The 23,399-nt window shown below is 45.6% G+C and overlaps 1 protein-coding gene and 1 long non-coding RNA gene across 6 annotated transcripts in view; one reads left to right on the forward strand and one right to left on the reverse strand.

Moving 5' to 3' along the window:
• LOC104668857 overlaps positions 1-15,723 on the forward strand; it is a 123,059-nt gene extending 107,336 nt beyond the window's left edge. Inside the window, exons 2-4 of one of the 3 annotated variants that reach the window (XR_004056983.1) lie at positions 8,231-8,380; positions 10,827-11,917; positions 14,609-15,723. This is a non-coding gene — a long non-coding RNA (uncharacterized LOC104668857). Of the gene's footprint in view, positions 1-8,230; positions 8,381-10,826; positions 12,033-14,608 lie in introns of those variants that run through there. The other 2 variants (XR_004056982.1, XR_748900.2) reach the window with 2 other exon arrangements.
• The window catches only part of TRAF3IP2 (TRAF3 interacting protein 2), a 59,325-nt gene that overhangs the window by 30,127 nt on the left and 5,799 nt on the right, over positions 1-23,399 (reverse strand). Inside the window, exons 1-3 of one of the 3 annotated variants that reach the window (XM_030929598.1) lie at positions 19,895-20,020; positions 19,198-19,398; positions 5,322-6,152 (exon numbers count right to left, since the gene is read on the reverse strand). In XM_030929598.1, coding sequence (XP_030785458.1) covers positions 5,322-6,144 — 823 coding nt within the window. In that variant the 5' untranslated portion in view covers positions 6,145-6,152; positions 19,198-19,398; positions 19,895-20,020. Of the gene's footprint in view, positions 1-5,321; positions 6,153-19,197; positions 19,689-19,894; positions 20,021-23,399 lie in introns of those variants that run through there. The other 2 variants (XM_010371652.2, XM_030929599.1) reach the window with 2 other exon arrangements.

Here is a 23,399-nt window from a genome sequence, read left to right on the forward strand (position 1 = left end):
CATGAAAGGGGTGACCAATAACCATTTTTGCTTTAACTTGCAAAAAGCTTAGGTATGCCATTTGCATGGTGATTATTATTTATTTATACATTCATTAATGGGTAAGGAAGTAATGCTCTTCTAAAGCTGAGTAGAGCCACGTAGCCATGGTTTCCAACTGCACAAGCATCCCTTAGGTGAACAGCTCTTTTGAAGTGGTTTTGTTGGCAATTAAGTGCAGTTATAGCCCTGACATGAAACTAAGCATTTGTACACCTGCCCTGAATGCTTAAAATCTGTGCCAGTGAGTGGGATCTGGAAGTAGAGGAGCACCCTGCAGAACTGGGCTGCAAGATGCATTTAAATAATAACAATAATAACTAAAAGCTGTTAGTATTGAGGGCTTACCACCAGCCAGCCACTTTCCTAGTGCCTTTAATACATTATCTCATTTAATCCTCACAGTAACCTTCATGGGAGTCATTGCTGCTGGAGGCCTCATAAATATTCTAGGGTTGCAATGCCCTGCAAAAAAGCCATCAGCACAGGCAACCCTGACCCTCTTCTCTGTGGTTAGATGGGAGCCAAGGCCAAGGGACATGCAAGGTGAATTGGGGCAAGCTTGCCTTCTGTATGTGCTCAGTTTTCCTTTGTTCTTTTCAGTCTTTACTCATTTCTTAATTATAGAAGTAATACCTGTTTGCTATTTTTATTTTTATATTTTTTATGTGGTTTTGTTTTTGTTTTTAAGACTGACTCTCATTCTGTTGCCCAGGCTGGAGTGCAGTGGCACAATCTCAGCTCACTGCAACCTCCACCTTCTGGGTTCAAGTGATTCTCATGCCTCAGCCTCCCTGAGTAGCTGAGATTACAGGCGCACGCCACCATGCCCGGCTAATTTTTGTATTTTTAGTAGACAACATTTCATCATATTGGCCAGGCTGGTCTCGAACTCCTGACCTCAAGTGATCTGCCCTCCTCTGCCTCCCAAGGTGTCGGGATTACAGGTGTGAGGCTCCACACCCAGCCATTTGCTATTTTTAAAAATCAACAAAAGTATATGAAATTAGAAGGAAACTATACCTATCTCCTCTTAATTCCCTGCTCCCCTCCCCACCAAGATCACCACTAGATCCTGCTAGACTTAATATGTATATATAAACATACATAGTTTAAATTAAAAAATACATGGATGGGATCATCACTGCAGCTCTTGCCTTTAATCTTTTTGATGTCAGAAGGTGTATTCAGTGCAACATGGGCCTAGTAGTCCATTGTATACATAAATCACAAATGACTTATCTGGCCCCTTATTGCTAGGTATTGTAGTTGTTTTTGTTTTTACTCTAATGCAACAATGCTTTCATAAACATTCTTGTTCTTGTATTTGTATGTGCTTATTTAATGTTTCTATAGGATAGATTCCTATAAGTGAAACTGCTGGACCAAAGAGGAAGCACATATAAAATCTTGATAGTGAAATTGCCTTCTGGGAGATTGTACCAATTTACACTCCTATCAAGAGTGACTGGGAATATTCATTTCTCTGTAACTCCACTAACACTGGATGTTGTCCAAAGTTTTTAATTTTTGCACAACGAATCAGGGAAAAGGTGTCTTTAAGAATTTTGCACTTCTTAAATCTAATGATGCTGAGCTTGGTTTAATTCTCATATTGGCTATTTGTATATCTTCTGTGAATTATTCCCCTCTCCTATCCCCATTCTCTTCCCTCTGCCTTTCAACACCTCTTTTCGCCCCCAGGATCCTACATGTCTCTCCCCAACCCCTTAACAGAAGGAAATAATACAGAGAGCAAGGGGATGGTGAAATGCTGAAAGAAAGCGGGTCCTGGGGCAATAGAGACAAAAAGTGTTCCCAGTCAGGAGTGTTTGCCTTTTAAAGGAACCTGCCCCAACGGGACAATGCTCACCTCCAAAGACTGGATTGCCAATGGCGCCGTTTCAGCTGCAACAACAGGAAAAGTATTTTCCAGTGGGAAGTATTTTCCAGAGGGTCCATTATAACAATGAGTCAGTGCTGTTTTTGTCTATCACAATGAGGCTTTCCCTTGCTAGTAGTCAAAGTCAGCTGCTTGGGACTATATCACAAAGCCTTGACTTAAGTATTCACACTTCTTTGCATTAATCTAAGGGGTTAATCCGAAGTACACTTAAAAACGTATGTATGCAGTGTTGGCCACATCATTGCTTACTGGATCAGAAAACTGGAAACTATTTTAAATGTCTGACAATAAAGAATAGGTTAATAATAATTTGGTAGATTCATCTGATGAAATACGATGAAGCAGTTTTAAATGATTCTGGAATAAGTACACTCAATGTCACTGAAAATTATTTTAATTTCAGATTAAAAATATATGCAAAGAAAAAAAACACTGAAAATTAATATGTCAAAACCCTAATAGGGAATTCTATTTGGGTGGCAGAAATATGAAAACTTCTTATTTTCTTTTTTGAACTTCTGGGCATTATTTCAATTTTAAGAGTGACCAAATATTATAATGATCAGAAATTTTTTTTTTTTTTTGAGATGGAGTCTCACTTTGTCATCGCCCAGGCACAATCTCGGCTCACTGCAACCTCTGCCTCCTGGGTTCAGGCAATTCTCGTGCCTCAGTCTCCTGAGTAGCTGGGATTACAGGCACCTGCCACAACACCTGGCTAATTTTTTTTTTGTATTTTTAGCAGAGACAGGGTGTCACCATGTTGGCCAGGCTAGTCTCGAACTCCTGACCTCAAGTGATCCACCCACCTTGGCCTCCCAAAGCGCTGGGATTACAGGCGTGAGCCACCATGCCTGGTGAAAACTTACCTTTAAATACAGATTAACAGAATGTTAAAAAGTAGTTTATGGTATTATTCTCACAAATTATTCCTTTTAAACCTGGCAATCACTGGGAAATACAGCCCTGACCTTGCCAACATTCAGTTCTCAGTGATTCATACTTAAGGGAATCCACCACCATACCCACCCTATGACTGGGCGCTTAGAGCAGGCGGTGGCATCCATGCGCTCCCACCCTGTTGACTTCCCAACATTTATACACCACGTCCCAGTTTTAGGCATCACGGGCTCTTTCTCCCTCTCCAACCCAAGGCCCCATTCTCCTTACACCCTCCTGCTTCCCCAGCCCCCACCCTCATTCCTGATCTCACACTCATTCTTACCTCTTTCTTCCAAGCATCTTCCAAGTTACATTTCTCTATCTCCTCTTTGTTGTTTTTTTCTGAGTTATGAATGACTGCGTTGCTCTCTTCACTTTAGGAAGCTTTATACTTAGTATACGTGTACTAATTTGCAAATTATGGTTGATTACAGCATTTGTAATTATTTCTATAATTTTTTTTTTTTTTTTTTTTTCTGAGACAGAGTCTCACTCTGTCGCCCGGGCTGGAGTGCAGTGGCCAGATCTCAGCTCACTGCAAGCTCCGCCTCCCGGGTTTACGCCATTCTCCTGCCTCAGCCTCCCGAATAGCTGGGACTACAGGCGCCCGCCACCTCGCCCGGCTAGTTTTTTTGTATTTTTTTTTTTTTTTTTTTTTTTCAGTAGAGACGGGGTTTCACCGTGTTAGCCAGGATGGTCTCGATCTCCTGACCTCGTGATCCGCCCGTCTCGGCCTCCCAACGTGCTGGGATTACAGGCGTGAGCCACCGCACCTGGCCTATTTTAAAGCTGCACACCAGACCTTTGGTCAGGCACTTCTTACACTCTTTGACCTACTTTATGTCCAGTGTTTATTTGCTAAGAAAAATATCACATCTCACAGCCCTGTGTTTCATCTGTAAAGCCCTGTTGTTATGTTCCAGGGGCCTCAGCGGAGATTTAACATCAAGAATGGTGGTAGGGAAAAAAAAAAGGTGATAGAATCTCTTATCTCAATCTAAGACTTCATCACTTTCAGAGATGCTTACTGCACTGGTACATATTATTATTTCAGAAGTAGTTTATTGAGAGTCTAGTATGTGCCAGACACTGTGCTTAAATGCTGAGGAATTACGAATTGAAAGTACATGTTTGCATCTGCAGATGCACAAAAGCTTGCAGTCTGGAAGGAGAGGAGACAAGTACATAATCAGATGCCATGCTGGTGTTAGGTGTCCCAACAGGACCAGAGCAGGAGGGAGAGAGAGGACCTGAAGGAGAACGTGATCTGGGGAGGTTTCCAGAGGGACACTTGAGCTAAGTCTCAAAAAATGTGTATGATGGTGGTTGCATAACTCTGTGAAAGTACTAAAATTTATTGAACTTTGTATTTAAAATGGGTTAAGGATAAACCTTACAGTATGTAAATTAGATCTCGATAAAGCAGTTTTTTAAAAGGTGTATTGAAACTGGGTCAGACACACCAGAGGGGGAAGAACATCCCGGATAGAGAGAAGAGCCTGGCAAACGCATGGAGATGTGAACCATCACGACAAGTAGGGGGACTGCTAGTTTTAGAGTGGCTGGAATGTAGGGTAGCTGTAGATGGCTCAAGTGTCCAAAAGGGTTTAAGCAGCAAAATCACAGACGCAACTTCATTTTCATGTGATGGCCCGAATCCCAGAGTCTCAATGACATTCTGGGCACCTTCTGGTTTTTTGTTTTGTTTTGCTTTGTTTTTGACTCAAAGCCCTTTCTCTGCCAAATCTAAGATGGGGAAGAAACATGAAGAGAAGGAAGAACCCATATGCCCAAAGATCAGAACAAAAAATACATTTTCTAGAAATCACTTGGGTCATCTCTCTGCTTCTAGGCAGGTTTGTTAAACTAATCCAGACAGAGGAAGCTGTTTTGTCCTTAAAGGTCCCTAGAGAAGAAGACTCCAGTGGGACAGGCTTTAGGCTAAGAAAAAGCATTCTCGGCCAGGCGCGGTGGCTCAAGCCTGTAATCCCAGCACTTTGGGAGGCCGAGGTGGGCAGATCACAAGGTCAGGAGATCGAGACCATCCTGGCTAACATGGTGAAACCCCGTCTCTACTAAAAATACAAAAAAATTAGCCGGGCGAGGTGGCGGGCGCCTGTAGTCCCAGGTACTCAGGAGGCTGAGGCAGGAGAATGGCATGAACCCGGGAGGCGGAGCCTGCAGTGAGCCGAGATCGCGCCACTGCACTCCAGCCTGGGTGACAGTGAGACACTGTCTCAAAAAAAAAGAAAAAGCATTCTCTGAAGGCCCTTTGCAAATGCAACCACACGTGGAAAGCCCCTAGGTGAAGCAGAATGCCCTCCCTGCATTCTGACCTGTTCATCCCTGTCTAGTGACACAAAGCATGGATGTGAGGCCCTTGTCTCTTCAGTCACCCAGCCCAGAAGGCCCAGAGGAGGTAAAGATCACTTACATGGCACCTGCTGATCGGGACTTCCAGGACAATGGTAATGACAGTTCCATGGAGCATGTGGGGAAAGATTGGGAGGCAGTGCACATGCTGGATACCTCTGAGGTTCAAACTGAGGGAACTCCCTGGACCTGAGAGGTCTGGGGAGGTCCTGGGGGTAACACACGGAGGTGAGGGGCAGGGGCCTTTCCAGCTGCCTGATGCCCAGGACATCCTGAGGCTGAGAATCATATCCCGTGTCTATGGTTGGCAGATCCAGGCCTGCTCGGTTCCTGTGAGGCTGGGGTCGTTGCACCATTGCCTGGCTACTGCCCGAGGAGTCTGCTGAGGCATTAGGTAAACTTTGGTCTGATTTGTCTGAGTCATGGCCAGTGTCAGGAGAAGCTGCTGAAAGCTGAGATCCTAGCCATTGATTACGTTTTTCCATAAATGAAAACTGATGCTCTGCAGGGAGGGCTCCAACCACAGACTCAGACTCGGGCTCACTGACTGCAGAGCACCCAGAGGGGAAAGCTTTGCCTGGGCCTGGGTGTCTCCTGCAGAAGCTGTCTTCACTGTCCTCCAGAACTTGAGGGCGCAGGCAGGTGGCCTGCTGGGATACAGGCCGCTGGTGATTTGCAAGTTTCAGGGTTGCGTGAGCTTGAGAAAAGTCTCCGGAGGAATTGTGAGGCTTTGTGGGTACAGACAAGCTGTTGGGTGCCATGTTCCTTATATTTGGAGCAGGTGGTTCTGATTCCTCTTCTAGGGAATATTCTGGGATTGGTTTCAGCAACTGACTTGGGTATGGTTCTGATTCATCAACCTCCACAGGAATGCTTCGGTTCATTCTAGTTTCTGGAACAAGAGAAAACATGCCATAGCCTTAGAAGACAGATCAATTCTTGGAGTCCTCACTTTATGACCTTAAGGGACCTCATTCAGGATGTGGTTTAAATTAACATTGAGACACCAATGTGCCTGCAGAGCCCTAATCCATAAAATTGTTTACTTATCCTCCAGGCAAAAGCACTAATGCTTATTAAGATATTTTATCTGGAAGGCAATTCAAAGAATATGATTGGACCATCCTGTGGTAGAAATCATTCACCAGCAAGGGGAAAACACAGATGAAAATCAACTGCCAAGTATTGAGGAAAGAGAAATTATCATAATGTAGGCTGCTTCGTGTGTGCTTGGAATACATGATGAAATAAATCTTAGTAACTGATATGGAATGATGGCTAAGATGTATTAAGTGAGTTTTTTCTAAAAGCCACGCGCAGAGCAGTGTGCATACTATGCTGCTATTTTGCGTAAAAAATGAGAGGAGAATGTGTGTGTGTTTGTGTGTGCATATCTGCTTGTATATGTATAAAACGTGTGGAGGAATCACAGACATTGCTACACTGGTTGCCTTTGAGGATGGAATTAAGCTGGGGGAGAGCAGTGGGAGGAAGTTTTCACCTTTTGAACTTTTATAATTTTGTTCCATTTGACTATTGCCTAATTTTAAAAAAGAAAAGTGTTTTCTTTTAAGCAAAGAAAGAAAGCCCAAGTTTAAAACACATCAAAAAAAGGTCAGAGTGACATTTTCTACCTAATTTTAGGTCATTTGGAGGACTTAATTCCCTCTGGGCACTATGCCTGCAACAAAGGTAGCCATGACCATCTGGTTTGTGATGTAGTTGAACCAGCAAGGCTCGCTAAACTAGACCTTAGCCTGCAGAGCATTTAGCCCACAGTCCAGGCAATACTGCTTTTAGCTGTAAGAAGAAGAACTCTTAATTAACCTAACACAATGAGGAAGAAAACCAGCCCTCTCTCATCATTAAACTGGTTGAGGTGATGCCTTGACTGGAGGGGGAGGAAGAAGGCAGTCCACAAGACTGCACAGGAGCAACTGGGGGTTTGCAGGAGGCTGAAGAGCAGGTGTTGTAAAAGAGCAAGCAAGTGAAAAAGAAGAAATCCCAGAGGGTTATTCTATGCAAGGCTAGTACCTAGCATACTTCAAATACCAGAGGGAGAAAAGGGATTGTGTCTGGATTTAAAAATTCTTACTTTGGATCCATGTCGCATTTCAACCACAAACATTCACTGAGGGCGCACTGTGCCTAAAGTCAGGTTACACAAATTACGGTTCTAAGACAAGTTTCGGAGAGCATGAATTCACTTTATCTTGCACCTTGTACCCAATCCAATGCGATTATGACAGCATGCATCTTGAAATGCTCCCCTTTCACACAGATGGGGCCAGCAGTTTGCCACCAAATGTACTTAACGGCCTCCAGAAAGATACCTCTCTAGTCCCTGCCAAATGAACGCTCTTTGACACTCTCCTCCCACTTGGTACTTGGTATGAAACTTACCCACCTGCCGCACGACGACCCCTGCTCCATTTTCCGACACAACAGAAAACTCAACTTCTAATTTCGGGCTGGCCTTCCCTCCTTCCCTCCATCTCTCCCTTTCCCTATCCTTGTCGTTTTCAGGCTGTGTATGTCCTCTGCTCATTGGTTCATCAGCTAAAGTGATCAGACCTTATAAAAATGAACAAGAGCCTACCAAAAACACCAGTCAATATCGCAACTGTTTATTATTTTAAAAACATTCGGCTGAGCGTAGTGGCTCAGGCCTGTAATCCCAGCGCTTTGGGAGGCTGAGGCGGGTGGATCACTTGAGGTCAGGTATTCGAGACCAGCCTGGCCAACATGGCAAAACCCCGTCTCTACTAAAAGTACAAAAATTAGCTGGGCGTGGTGGGACGTGCTGTAATCCCATACTGAGGAGGCTGAGGCAGGAGAATCGCTTGAACCTGGGAGGTGGAGGTTGCAGTGAGCTGAGATTGCACCACTGCACTCCAGCCTGGGCAACAAGAGCGAGACTCTATCTCAAAAAAAAAAAAGTTCACCATTTTTTCCCATTCTTTCTTGCAGTTTTTCCACAGTTATGAAACTGGATGTGCCACACAACATGCTCTTCAGCTGGTCGGAAAACAAAAGTGTTTTTTCAAGGCCTAGCTGAGTGTCGTCTTTTGCATGCACTTGTGGGCCCACAGCTGAACGGGAGGCAAAGAGACGCAAAAAGTGAGCTGACTAGCAGGACTAATTCCTGTACTCTATTGTCATGGGATTCCCTTTCAATCCCATGCAGGCACAACTATTTACATTCTCCCTGGGTTTTCCAATGTGAATACCTTAGAAGTGCTTTTTCACCCAAATAAAAAAAAAAGTTGCAAATTCCACTCTTCTAGCTGAGGAGCCATCAGGGGGCTTGGAGGAGGCTTTAAAAAAAAAAAAGCGATGAGGGCAGTCATCTCACATAACTGGAAATCTGAGGTCATCCTCTGGTGGGAATTCTGCAGTTAAAGCTGGTCTGGGGCTGGGCGTGGTGGCTCACACCTGTAACCCCAGCACTTTGGAGGCTGAGGCAGGAGGATTACTTAAGCCCAAGAGTTCAAGGCCAGCCTTGGCAACATAATGAGACCCTGTCTGTACAAAAAAATTAAACAAATTAGCCAGATGCGGTGGCATGCACCTGCAGCCCCAGCTACTTGAGAGGCTGAGGTGAGAGGTCACTTGAGCCCTGGAGGTCCAGCCTGCAGGGAGCCGAGATCGTGCCGCAGCACTCCAGCCTGAGTGACAGAGCGACCCTGTCTCAAAAGATAAAAATAATTTTTCAAAAAACTGGGCCGAGCACCCTTCCCCCACACAGCTGCATGGCTGGCTTCCTTTCTCCGTGAGGTCTTTTCTTGACTGTCACCTCAAGGAGGTCTCCCTGGTCATGCTCTCTAAAATGTTTACACTCTCCTCTCATTCCCATCTCCCTTCCCTGCTTTACCTTCTTCTCCAGCAGTTATCACTGTCATACTGTCATATATCACCCAAATGTATATGATATACACAAATATGTAATAATCTCTTTGTTTGCTCATCACCTCTCCCTTCTCCCAGAATATACACTTCCTAAGGGTGCAGTTTTCTCTTTTTATTTGTGATATGGGGGTCTTGCTCTGTCACCCAGGCTGGAGTGCAGTACCTAGATCATGGTTCACTGCAGCCTCAAACTCCTGAGCTCAAGTGATCCTCCCACCTCAGCCTCACAAGTAGCTAGGACTACAGGCGCACACCATTGTGCCTAATTTTTTTTATTTTTTATTTTTATTTTTGAGATGGAGTCTTGCTCTGTCGCCCAGGCTGGAGTAAAGTGGCACAATCTTGGCTCACTGCAACCTCTGCTTCCCAGGTTCAAGTGATTCTTGTGCCTCAGCCTCCTGAGTAGCTGTGATTACAGGTGTGCGCCACTGCATCCGGCTAATTTTTGTATTTTTAGTAGAAACAGAGTTTCACCATGTTGGCCAGGCTGGTCTCAAACTCCTGACCTCAGGTGATCCACCTACCTCGGCCTCCCAAAGTGCTGGGATTACAGGTGTGAGTCACTGCTGGTCAGCGTGCCTGACTTTTAAAATTTTTTTGTAGAGATGAGGTCTCACTTTGCTACCCCAACTGGTATTGAACTCTTTACCTCAAGCAGTCCTCCTACCTCAGCCTCCCAAAGTGCTGGGATTGTAAGTGAGCCACCACATCTGGCTTGGGGGCATGATTTTTGACTGTTCTATTTACAGCTATATTTTCAGCACCTAGAACTACACCTGGCACATAGTAGGTGCTCAATAAAGATTCATTGAATGAATAAATAATTGATGCCTATTTCAGAGAGGTGACAGACAGGTTCATGTAGCTGGATCAGTGACAATGAGAATGTTGTCAACAACAATGTTGGGTAGCAAGGAGTATCTGGTGGGCCTGGTCCTCAGAGTTCTTAAAATTATGTCACATGGGTGACACTTCCCTCTTCTTTTTTTTCCCTCTCAAGAACATTGATTAAATGCCCACTATGTGTCAAGCACCCAAGTTAGGTCTGGGCCATGCCCAAAGGTCCTGTCCATGGGCAGGATTGGCCACAATCCTCACTTGCAGAATAAAGGTGATGCCATTAGTCATGATGGGAACATCTACTCTTAGATTCCAGGCAGGGAGGTGCTGGTCTTGTACCTCTGCAGAGCTCCACCCAGAACAGAAAAGGGTGGGGCACGCCTGCCGCTACTACACGGCCCCTTCCAGTCTCAGACCCCTGCCTGAACTGGCAGAAAATGGGCAACCCTGCCAACTCTCCATAGGCAGTCATAGAGAACAATGACAAATGCCACATCAGGGGGCCACAGACAGATTAATGGGTTATGTCAGGGATGGCAGTTTTATCTGTTTTGTCTTTAATGACAATAGTGTAAAAATACTAAACATTAAAAAAAAAAAAAAACCACTCAGTATCTCACCACTGTGTTTTTAAAATACAAAAAACCATTCAGCAGAGGGTGAGAGTGTGTATTCCGGGTAGGCACAGGTGGGCATGAACTGGGGACAGAGGTGAGTCCTGAGGACATACAACTGGATGGGACAGCTGTGCATGTGAGCCTGGTTCTTGCTTGGGCTGACCTGACCCATTTTTCTGTTTTTCCATTTTTCTTTCCAGGCTTTCTCCATATTTACGTGCTTGTAACTCTGGCATGACCTTTGCTCCAGTCTCTACCAGAGGGCGGCACCTGGATTGAAGTGGAAAAGCCCTGTTTTCCAGCCATGACCCAGGGAGCAAGCACCGACTCCTCAGGGGAACAGGAGACCTGCCAACTAGGACCCTGGGAGCCTCCATGTTGGCAGTGCCCTGCGTCGTCTCGGGTTCACCAGCAAATCTTCGGGGGAAAGCAGGGCTGGAGGGCGAGGAAACCCAGGAGAGTTCCTAGCTCAGAATCCCTCTCTGAGGCTCCCGATACAGATGCCCAGGCCCCACACCCAGAGACTCTGAGTATTTTTGTTTATCGTATGTAAAAGACTAGTGTATTTTTGTTTAAGTCTCACAGGTAAACAAGTTCTCTCGTACTTTGTCAAGGGAAATGTAATCTGTGCAATTTGGCAGTAACTATCAGAATTTTAAAAGCATATGCCCTTTGACCTAGTAATTTCACTTCTAAGAATTTCCCCTGCAGAGGTGTGTATATCTTGTATGAAATGAAGAGGCTATGAAAACAGCCAACGCCGCAGTGTTTAAAATAGCAAAGACCGGACACAACCCACATGTCTAAAGGTTCTGATGTTTAAAACTGTAGTATATCTGTACAATGAGCACTCCACATCCTTTAAGAACGAGGAAGGGCTGTGTGAACTGAAATGGAACTATCTCTAAGATGTATTAAGTTAAAAAAAAATCCAAGAGTAGCACAGTGTGTAGGGTATGCCATCCTTTGTATGATAAAAGGTCGTATATCTGCCATCTCAAATGAGGAACAGTGGTTGCCTCTGGGAAGGGAACTGGATGGCTAGGAATGCGGTATTGGAAAGAGGTTTGCTTTTCAGAACATTTTATACCATTTAAGTTTTGTCACAAGGGCGCCTGTATTGACTTAAAAGATAAAAAATGAAAAGGAAAGGCTCTGCTCGTGATTCTGATGCTCACAAAGATTAAGAACCAATGTGAATGAGGAACTCATGAGACCGCCCAGAGGAGAGTGAACAAGTCTCTTCAAATATCAAAAACCATTCAGCAGAGGCTGAGAACACGTGCCTGGGGTAAGCATGAGTGGGCATGAGCTGGGGACAGAGGTGATTCCCAGGGACATACAACTAAACCCCAAAGACAACAGTAGCTTTTCTTTCTGGCCTTTTTTTTTTTTTTTTTTTTTTTGAGACAAGGTTTTGTTGCCCAGTGGCACAATCACAGTTCACTGCCACCTTGCCCCGCTGGGATCAGGTATTCCTCCCACCTTAGCCTCCCATGTTGCTGGGACCACGGGCATGCACCACCACGCCTGGTTAATTTTTTGTTTTTTGTAGTGACGGAGTCTCGCCATGTTGCCCAGGCTGGTCTCGAACTCCTGGACTCAAGCAATCCTTCTGCCTCGGCCTTCCAAAGTGCTGAGATTACAGGCGTGAGCCGCTGCACCCAGCCCGACAGGAGCTTTTCATCTCTGGACTCTCATCACCATTTGGACTGTGAGCTGTGGTTCTAGCTTTTGGATCGGACAGGCATCTTTCCTCACATCTGTCAGTTTCTCTCTCCAGGTCCCTCGCTTTGTCTTCCTTTTTGCCTCCTCGGGCCTGAGACCTTTCTCTGGGCTCCTCTACTCTGCCCCGAGCTGCCGAGTTTTGCGAATAATATCACATCCAGATGTCAGCAGCCCTGACGTCCATGTGACAATGCTCCCTTGGTGTCCCAGTGACAGATTTTCCCATGCTTCACCTTCTCTCTTTTTTTATATTTCTGTACACAGCTCTCAGTCAACCCCCTGAGCTGCCTCCAACTCTTTGCTCATGTCTGTTTCTAGCGATCTTTTCCTCTTCTAGCACAATCTTCCTTAACTTACTAGTTTTTTGAATCAGAGCCTCTTAGTCTTCACAGCGCTACCTTTCTGATCTTTTCTCCCATCATGCCTGCCTCCCTTTCTTCAGGTCCATTAGACTCCACCGTGGCCTGTGTAGGAAGCAAGTCTCTCCCAGGGCACACATGAACAGGCCTCATGCCCACATCCACAGTGAACTGCAGCTTCTGCCTTCCAGATGGGCTTACCCAAAATCAACACATATTCCTAGGATGTGGGAAAATATGCAATACTTAAATGCAAAGGCTCTGGGTTCAGACTCCCTAGGGTTAAATTCTCCCTGTGCCAGCTAGCTGCATGGTTAGATTTGTGATCCTGACAAAGTTATCTGACGTCTCTGGGCCTCACTTTTCTCATCTGCAAAATAGGGAGAAGAGCGACACTTCTCCTTAGGGGTGTGGTGAGGATAAAGAGTAGATGTAAATAAAGTGTTGAATGTAGAGCCTGGCCCATATCAAGCTTTCAAAAAGCAATGGCCATTTTGTTATTTTTAATGCAGCTACAACTGCAGTTATTATCTGGCTTTGGAGCTCTCTTTTTAAAGACAGTATTCCCTGGTGCTAATACACCCAGGTGCTAATACTATTCTTTGAAGCTAATGTATAGAGACCATATCTTTTTAACAAACGTGTATACATGAGTCATTTCCGGCACATTTGATACACATCATCTCCTTTGGTCCTTAAAACACGCCTAGGCCGGCCGGGCACGGTGGCTCAAGCCTGTAATCCCAGCACTTTGGGAGGCCGAGACGTGCGGATCACAAGGTCAGGAGATCAAGACCATCCTGGCTAACACGGTGAAACCCCGTCTCTACTAAAAAATACAAAAAACTAGCCGGGCGAGGTGGCGGGCGCCTGTAGTCCCAGCTAATGTAGTCCCAGCTACTTGGGAGGCTGAGGCAGGAGAATGGCGTAAACCCGGGAGGCGGAGCTTGCAGTGAGCTGAGATCCGGCCACTGCACTCCAGCCTGGGTGACAGAGCGAGACTCCATCTCAAAATAAATAAATAAATAAATAAATAAATAAATAAATAAATAAATAATTAATTAAAAAATTTTAAAAAACACGCCTAGGCCATAAGCAGGGTAAGTGTTACCACTTTGCCATTCCTGTTGTACAGAGGCTGACACATTGAGAAGCTTTTCCATAGCCACTTAACAAGTGATGAGTGAAGCCAAATCAAGCCTTTAGATCTCCAAGCTCTTTCCATTAAACCATATAAATCAGGGGTTGGCAAACTTTTTCTGCAAAGGGGACAGATAATAAATAGCTTACGCCTTATGGGCCACATGCTGTTTCTGTTTCATATTCTGCTCCTTTTTTATTTTTTTTAAGAAAAAACACCTTTTAAACATATAAAAACCATTCTGAGCAAAAGGCTGGTGCTAAAACCAGGTCATGGTAACCATTGGCTCTAGGGTTGTAGTTTACTGTTGATATAGATTGTATGCTGATAAGCCAGAATACAAACCTAATGAAACTGATATACTTAAGAAACTTTACTCTTTGTTAGCAATCATTGCTAATATTTATTGAATGGTTACTATGTGGGAAATGCTGTTCCCAGTGTGATAGATGTATTAATTTACTTAATCCTCACACCCACTCTAATTTCATAGGTACTATTGTCAGACTTATTTTACAGACGGGGAAAGGGAAAAGCGAGGTATAGAGAAGGTAAGTAACTTTTCCAAGGTCACATGGCTATTACGTAGCAGAGCTGTGATTCAAATCTAAGCGGTTTGGCACCAGAGCCTGTGCACTTAACTGCTTGCATCTCGGTTGGGAGCACTAACTGGTTCAGCTATTGGGAGGGAAAAAAGGGCATGGGGAAGCCACTCACATAACCCCTAGCCGATTCTGAAATAAATATGCTTCAGAGCCATTCACCTTGAAGCTGAGGAGGCATGGAAGCAGGCCACCTGTGTTCTGTACAGCATCACCAGGCTGGAAATCTGCCATGGCTTTCCTTCAAGCCATTACAATAGAGGATACAGATGAGGCTGCAGAGGCATCTTGATTTGAGAAAAGCATTTGATTGGATCTCATTAAATTTTAATCATAAACTGAATTCAAAATAAATTGAAAACTGGTTGACAGAGCACCAACAAAGGGTGATGATAAATGGTGATGCATCTAGAGAGGAGCTATCTTCCAGGGGACAACTCTACGGCAAGGACGGATGGGATTTAATGAAGGTGTTATGTCCCCACAAGAAGACAAATCGCGCAGCAAGGAACAGAGGAAGGGCAGGAGTGAGCAGCCTGAGTAATTAATAAACCGTATGAACAGCTCTTCCATAATCAGGCCTTGGTGATCACAACTGCTTGGATTTTTTCTTAAGGTTTTTTTGAGTCAGGAATAGGTCTGAAGAGTCCTAGAGACGCACAGCATGAATATTTCAGGTGGACATTAAAAAGAAATCTATAAATTTACAGCTGGGAGGATCCTGAGATCTACTTTGGATCAGAAACTTTCAATTACAAGATTCCCAAGGCCATACTTCATTCCCCAGAGAGTAATCTTTTTAATAAATGTCCAAAAGTCATGGACTGTAAAAAAAAAAAAATACATCTAAACTCATTAATGTCCTTTGTTTACTGCCCAAATGCATGCAAACTTTCATAACGCTGTTTTGTTGAGTGGAAGGTTGGTTTTGAGTGAACTGTTTGGCTCAGATTCAAACTCCAGTGAACAAATACTTCCAAGTTTACTTGCAGAATTTCCCAGACAGAGAAGTTCTTCCACTGGGCTTGCCAGAGGACTTGAAACAGTGGTGAGCCCTGGAAGGAAGGGAACATTTACTGGCCCTTGGATAGAACCCAGCACAGTAAGACTCACATCAGGCTGAAGGCAGTGCAGTGTGAACCGACCTAATTTGAGGAAGTTTGCTCTGGGACTCCTCTGAGCTACTAAATGAGGAGAAGGACTAATGGGAACACACTGACTCCATCACATCAGAAGTTATAATAAACATTTACAGAACAACCTCAAACCAGTCCATGTTTTTTGTTTCTTTGTTTTTTGTTTTGCTTTGTTTTGTTTTGTCGTTGTCATTGTTTTGGTTTTTGTTTTCTTTGTTTCTTCAGATAAGACGGTTTCTCTAAGCACACGTGTGATCCCAAATTCAGCCCCAGCCACGGAGTGAAGGAGAGGAAGGGGCAGAAAGGAAAAATCAAGAGAGGAAGAGGAAGGGAGAGAAAGGAAGGAAGGAGAATGGAAGAGAAGTAAGGAAAGTGGGGAAATGCTGAAGGATTTTTTTGTATTTGCCTTTTATTGGTGTAGGAGAGACACTTAATTAACTTGTAATTTGTATGTAGTGCTGGGTATGAGAAGGGGCAGCTGGAAGGGAAGGGAAAGAATGAATATAGGTAAAAGGCAAGAGGATCATAGGGTAAGCTGGGAGGCCAGGAAGAGTTTGGACAGACAGCTCAGAGTAGGAAGAAAGTTAAGAGCTGGGAGGGAGACCTGTTGACTCTGGGAAGGGGAAAGGGAAAAAACATTGACATCCTGACTGCAGGGAAACAATGAGGCAGCGGAGACAAGTATCCCTCATTGCTGAGGGAGCTGCCAAGACCCCAGGCAGCCTCGGTCTGTGGGGTGCGAGGAGAGGGGCACAGGCTGGGAACTTCGGTCAGTCCTGGCCCTCCGCGTGAGTTCAGCTGCCTTATCAGGGAGCCAAGCCAAACCAGCACAGACCTAAGGATCACCCGATGGATGGAAGCCCACCCTTCTTCAGCCAGTCTACAACTTCTGGTATCCGGGAAAGTCTGTGCACACACAAGGAGTGCACACACAGCTACAGAGTGAGCTTAGTCACGGCCAAGCACATGTGTGCTCCTAGGAGGCCTGCTGGACACGGGAGGCAAAGACTGTCAGTGGGAGAAAGGACAGCCTGGGTTTCATGAACTAAATATATCTTGGTGACAACGCATTCGGAAGAAACAGGAGAGGCCCAGGGGGGCAGCTTCTTGATTCCAATCCTCAGACACTTTCTCACGGAAAAATCCTTCAGACTGCAGGATTGTTTTGATAAGGAAATGTGATCAAACATTAGGGGTCATTTCGTTGGCTCTGAAAGGAATTTAAAGTTGAATGTGCCTCATCTGTGTTCTCTTTTTTCCTGCAGCAGTTGCCTGCAATTCATATATGTTTTTAGAAGCTCATCTAAAATTGCCTGCAGCAGAAAAATGATTTGAATTCAGGATATTCCTGAGATTTCCATTCTGCAATGTGTAAAACATAGATTTAATTTAGACAAACTACCCCACCATAATCTTTCTGAATGCCTGTTGGAAGAATGCCTGCAAATATGACTGTCTTCTCCTCTTCTTTTTATTTTCAGAGCATTTGAAAGTCACTAACTCCTTAATCCCGGGAGAAGCAGGCTTTAACATTTCCTGTCTCTACACCCTCCAAAAACGAGTAACCCTGAGTTAAGAACCTTTCTATCCGACATGTTGGTACATTACCCAGACCTCACTCCTGTTTAGCCCACCCCACACAATGAACAGAGCAGAGTAACTACATTATCCATCTTTTGATGCTCCGTCATGGAGTGACTGGTAGCTGCAGCAGCAGATTAAGAATGACTGTGGTGTGTGGCCTTTAAGGATTAGAGCGAGGCTGGCAAGTGCACAACAGTTAGCCTGCTTTCAGATAATGGTGCATCATTGTTTGAAAATAAAATCAGGAACTCATTGCAGGTGAACTATCTTGAAATTCCTGTCCTTTCATCCCAGGGGAATAGACAGAAATGCCTAAAAACATGACATAGACTACACCAGGACATCCCACAAAAACAGATTAGCAATACCAAAAGCTCTGCACCAGCCCATCCTGGTCAGCTAGGGCCTATTTGAACTGTATTGATGGCAAGTAATTCCCAGAAAGAAACAATAACTTTTTTTTTTAAGTCACGGTCTGGAAAAAGTTAAGGATTCTGTGTATCCGCCATCTAATAATGTCTCTAATCACAGTCATCACCCTTACATGGTATTAGGATGTGTTTCACAGTTTCCCTTCCCCTCCCATTAAAGGCCCCACACACAGTGAGTGGTCCAACTGAGGAGTGGTTTCCAGGTCCAGCTACAGCAGTAACTCTGGCTTCTGGAGCTGGGCTTGTCTGCCAGTTCTCTGGCCTGCCTTAACTCTGTTGGGAATAGCACGGACTGTCCTTCCTGGGTAACCCAAATGGGACATGAACTAATTCGAGAAACTCCCTGTTTTCTCCTATTTGGCTAGAACCAATAATAAGGCCTCAATTCCAGGCAGCCCTCCGGCAGAGACACGTGTCCCCCAGCCTCTCCCGGCCTTTCACCCTGACTGCTGCTTTACCTTTTGCCTTGAGAGCAGAGGAGTGAAACAGAAATCAAAGCAGTTGACATGGAAGCGGGGTGCTACTAGGCATTTGGTAGCATGCTGAATTCTGGGGGGTAGAAAAATATCAGGCAACAAAAGTCCTTTCCTCAAGGGGGTAACCAACTGGTAGTGGGAGGTAAAAATAAAATATGTGAATAATCGGTAAACAAAACAAGTCTTGAAGACCACCCACTACCACTACCCCTCTGGGACTATCCTGGCTTTGTTTTATAAGGGAATTTGACACACTCGTGTTAGATCACCACCCCCCATCAATTTACTGATGAAGAAATCCAGGCTTAGTGGAGTCAGAGTGAATTGCCTAAGCCATGGAACCACAAGACGTGAAGAATTTGAAACCAAGTTTCTTGTCCTTTTAAAAAAAAAATGGCCTCTTATTCTCCTATTCCTTACAAAAAAAAAAAAAAAAGGCCCCCTATTCTAAGATAGCATCTTGAACTTGAAAGTCACAAGAAGCTTGATTAGCTTCTAAGATCAAGTTCTGGCATTTCTCCCCCTTGTTCCCAAAGGCTCCGTCCAGCGCCAGCCTGGGAGGGCTGGAGGGCGGCTGCGGAGAGGGGCCGGGAGGCGGCTCAGAGCCAGCACAGAGCTCAGCAGAACTTCCTGGCCCAAGAATGCGCTGTTGATTTTCTTTTTCCCCTGCACGAAACAGGGATCGAGAAAACTCTGCCACTGACGTGTTCTGGGGCTGAAAGCCAATTACTTAATCTTTGCCATCCCTGGCTCTCTCCTTGGAGAAGTGGGGCCTGAATTCTTGATAGAAACGTGTGGGGACACGAAGTACCCAAACGAATGGTTCCCAGGCAGCTCCGAGCTGTCCCCGTGTGGAGCCTCCTCTCCTCAAAGGGTTAACTCGGCGGGGCTCGCAGGCCTGAAATACTACACCAGCAACGCATCCTTGCAGCACAAACTTTGCTGTCATTTTCTCAGCTAAGATGGTCTCTGTGCGAACAAGTTAAAGGAGGGGAGAGGAAGACAGAGGAAAGGAGAGGCAGAACGTTTCAGTAAAGGAGAAACAGCGTGCTTTGGAAAATAGGTCAGAGGTGAAGAAATAAGACCAGGCAAGTGGTAACTCCGAGTAACTTACCTTAGAACCACCACGGACAGACAGACCGGGCCCGGAGAGTGGTCGGCTCTCGGCGGCTTCTCGTCTCTCTCCACCTTGGGTCGCCCTGGGCCTCCCTCCCCTCTCCCGGCCCAGGTAAGTAGAAGAACAGGCTCTGAAGCAGGAAGTGGAAGCTGTATGCAAATTTCTACGGAGCCTAGGAAGCGTCTGCTCAAAGTCTCCCTGTGGGCAGTGAATCAACGGCTGAGGAGTCACTATTTCTTAAAACAGAAACCTCCTTCATTCATGAGAAAGGGCCAGTGACCAATTAGGCGGCATTTTTGTTTTCGCCACCCAGCTAAGAAGCTGCCCAGGAGTGGGCCGAACCTCAGTGTAGTCGCAGTGCCCTCGCCTAGGAGGGTATCTCCGGGAGGAGATTGAACTTGAGGGCTAAGAATGACTAATCATTAGCAGCATCAAAGAGGGGATTGGGGGCAGATAATGGGGAGGAAGAGGGAGCGGAGCTTCTTGCATCTCCTCTAACTGCTTAAAACATCAGTAGTTGCTGCCTATAACCACTGAGGGGGGGCGGTGCTCACTGACCATGCCCCTGGACACACGTGTACACACATGCCTGTGGCCTGTGCGCAGGCCACCCCATTGTCAGGCACAAAAAAAGTGGTTAATTTTAAGAACACACACACACATAATACGTACACATGCACACATGCACTCTAACCTCCTCTGGCTGCATTTTCCTGACCTCCAGTTTATTTTCTCCCCTTCCCTTCCCCTTGTTTAATCAGTAGTCTGCAGAATTTATTGCATGAAGGAGCGCTGCAGGCAGGATGACACCCAGCGATGTGAAGAAAGAGATAGAGAGAGAGAGAGAGAGAGAGAGAGAGAGAGAGAGAGAGAGAGAGAGCGCACAACTGCCTTTCCGGGCAGCAGGGGGTGATGGGAGCGGTGTTAGCTGGAGCTCTGGAGTCAGGAGGACCTGGGTACGAACTCAGCCATGTCACTGGTCAGCTGGGCACCCTGGGCAGGCACACCATGCTCCTGGTGCTGGACTTGTCTGCCTGTTGAAGGGGTCCAAATGTCAGTCCACTCAGCCGGCTATCTCTCTACTCTGGGGACAGGCCCCAAAGCATCCCTGTTCAGACTGTACCAGGTCCTGCTCAAGCAGGATACAGGAAGCAGGTTGCTCAACATTCCACAAGCAGAGAAAATGCAGCTTGTTGTTAACACAGTATACACAGGTTGTTTGCATTTTGGTATATCCTTACAACAGAATATGATGCAGCTATTAAAAATCATCAATATGTATTATCTGAGCCACTAACATGAAAAAGTGACTCTGAGATATTATTTAATGAAAAGTATTATCTTATTTTTTGCTAATATATGTGACAGACACACACACACATAGATATGTATATCGATTTTTTTAAGAGACAGGGTCTCAGTCTGTTGCCCAGGCTGGAGTGCAGTGGTGCAATCATAGCTCACTGCAGCCTTGACCTCCTGGGCTCAAACAATCCTCCTGCCTCAGTCTCCTGGGTAGCTGGGACTACAGGTACACACCTCCACACCTGGCTAATTTTTTAATTTTTTCTAGAGACAGTGTCTCACTGTGTTGCTGAGGTTGGTCTTGAACTCCTGGTCTCAAGGGATCCTCCTACCTCAGCCTCCCAAAGTGCTGGGATTACAGGTGTGCATCATTGCACCCAGCCCAACATATAGATTTGTGTTTGCTCACCACTGGGCCCCAGGGGACCTAGCACACTGCCCTGCCTAGAACATTGTAGGCAATCACTGTGTAGCTGTTCAGTGACCAAGTTAGAAATATCTGGAAAGATGTACGCCAAACTGTTTAGTGGTGCTCACTTCAAGGGAATGCAATTGAGGAAAATAAGTGAGGATGGAGGGCTTTATGATATATACATATGGACTATTTGATTCCTTTTTTCACAATAACATATAGGACTTTTTCATTTAAAAGAATGAAGCTGTTTTAAAAAATGTATTACCTTGGCTTTGAAGTTTCTGCTTTAAAATTATTATTAGAGTCATCTTTTGGAGAGTAGGAAAAAATAACATTTTCTGTGGTCCAGTTGGTATCAGGATACTTTGAAAGAGCTACTGGAGTTAGGAAATGGGAACAGAAAAGCAAAGAAGAATGGCAAGGGGAGGAGCTAGGAGGGAGAGCAAGGGGAGCGGGAGTGGAAATATGTTTCATTTCTCTTTGTTGTCCTTAAATGGATTGGGAAAGGCCTGAAGATGCTCTGCCGAGTACCACCTCTGAAATACAGCCTGCCAGGCAGAACGAAGGGAAACTTTTCTCCAGTTCTCCACCAACTGTTTTCCTGGGTGTGCGACCTGAGGGCCCTGTAGGAAGAACACCAGGTGCTGAAGTGCTGCTTTTCATTGCTGTTGGCTGGGCCTTCCTCTTGTCTACTTTTTTTTTTTTTTTTTTTTTTGAGACAGTCTCACTTTGTCACCCAGGCTGGAGTGCAGTGGCACGATCACTGCAACCTCTTCCTCCTAGGTTCAAGCAATTCTCCCACCTCAGCCTCCCAAATAGCTGGGATTACAGGTGCCCGCCACCACACCCAGCTAATTTTCTGTATTTTAAGTAGAGACAGGGTTTCACCATGTTAGCCAGGCTGATCTCTAACTCCTGACCTCAGGTGATCCACTCGCCTCCTGTCTAAATTTATCATGAGCAGAAAGGCAGGCACTTCAGGGAATGCGTTCATGGCTCCCTCCTAGAAGCCTCTGCTGGGGCCCCAGGCTGAAAAGCAGCCTGAGGATGGACACTGTTTAGAGAAGGTATCCTGGACAGGAGAAACCTCCTCTGAACCTGCCTGAGGCAGTTACGGTGAAATACAGGTGACCCAGGTGAACACATACAGCTTTTGAGCTGCTGTCACAGGAGAGCAACTCTTCACTAAGGACCTACCCTACACTCCCTCTGAGCACATCTCATCCTCCAAACAGTCCTGTGAAGTGTGTTTACTGTCGTTCCCACTTTACCTTTGAGGACTCTGAAGCTCAGAGATACTGAGTAACTTCTGCAAGGTCACACAGCTCATCTGTGGAGGAGTCAAGCCCAGAGCAATCTCCCTTCCAGGTGGATGTTATTACTGCCCCCTCCCTGCGCCCCGCCACAGCCCCCCAACCCCTACCCTCCTTTGCCCTGTTGCCGTCTGTTCTTCCTACATGCTTGGGTGGAAACACAGGTAACTTGCTTTCTTTGCACAACTCTTGACAACTCTCGACAACTCTCAAGAAGGGAAAAAACGGTGTAGACAATAAAAGGATGGGGTTGTGACTGTGCCACAGCCTGGTGCTGTGTTTATATGGTAAGGGTTGCTGTACAGATCATAAATAGAATAGTCAAGATGTGGGTCAGCCTTCTCCATGCTGTTAGAAATCTAGAAGGGGAGCATGTGTGTTTGCCAGGTCCTAGAGTTTACGCAGTGAATTCGTCAGGGTTCTGCAGAGAGAGAATCAATAGGATTACCTCCGTGATTATGGAGGCCGAGAAGTACTGTGACAGGCTGTCTGCGAGCCAGATACCCCAGGATGCTGGTAGCGTGGCTTAATCCCAGTCTGAAGGCCTCAGGACCAGGAGAGTTGATGGTATAACTCTCAGGCCAAGGCCAAAGGCCTGAAAACCCAGGGGCCACTGGTGTAAATACTGGAGTCCAAAGGCTTGAGAGCCTGGAGTCCTTGTCCAATAACAGGAGAGGAATAGTATAACTCAGTTCCAGCAGACAGATTGACCCATTCACCTTTTCTCTGATTTTGTTCTCTCTGGACCCCCAGCAGATTGAATAGTATCCACTCACATTCAGTGTGGCTCTTCCCCACTTGGTCCACTCAGACTCGCATGCTAATCTCCTCTGGAAATACCCTCACAGGCACACCCAAATTGAATGCGTTACCAGGTTTCCAAACATTCCTTAATCCAGCCAAGTTAATACCTAACCATCACACTCAGTGTCATTGTCCATTCCAGCTGCTGTAACAGAAGACCATAGACTGGGTGGCTTAAACAGCGCACATTTATTTCTCATAGTTCAGGAGGCTGGAAAGTCCAAGATCAAGGCACTGGAAAATCTGGTGTCTGGTGAAGTGTCACCTCCTGGTTCATAGTGGCCGTCTTCTCATTGTGTCCTCACATGTTAGAAAAGGGGCTGAAGAGTTCTCTGAGGTCTCTTTCATAAGGACACTGATCT

Source organism: Rhinopithecus roxellana, chromosome 4, assembly GCF_007565055.1.
Source record: "Rhinopithecus roxellana isolate Shanxi Qingling chromosome 4, ASM756505v1, whole genome shotgun sequence".
Taxonomy (NCBI): domain Eukaryota; kingdom Metazoa; phylum Chordata; class Mammalia; order Primates; family Cercopithecidae; genus Rhinopithecus; species Rhinopithecus roxellana.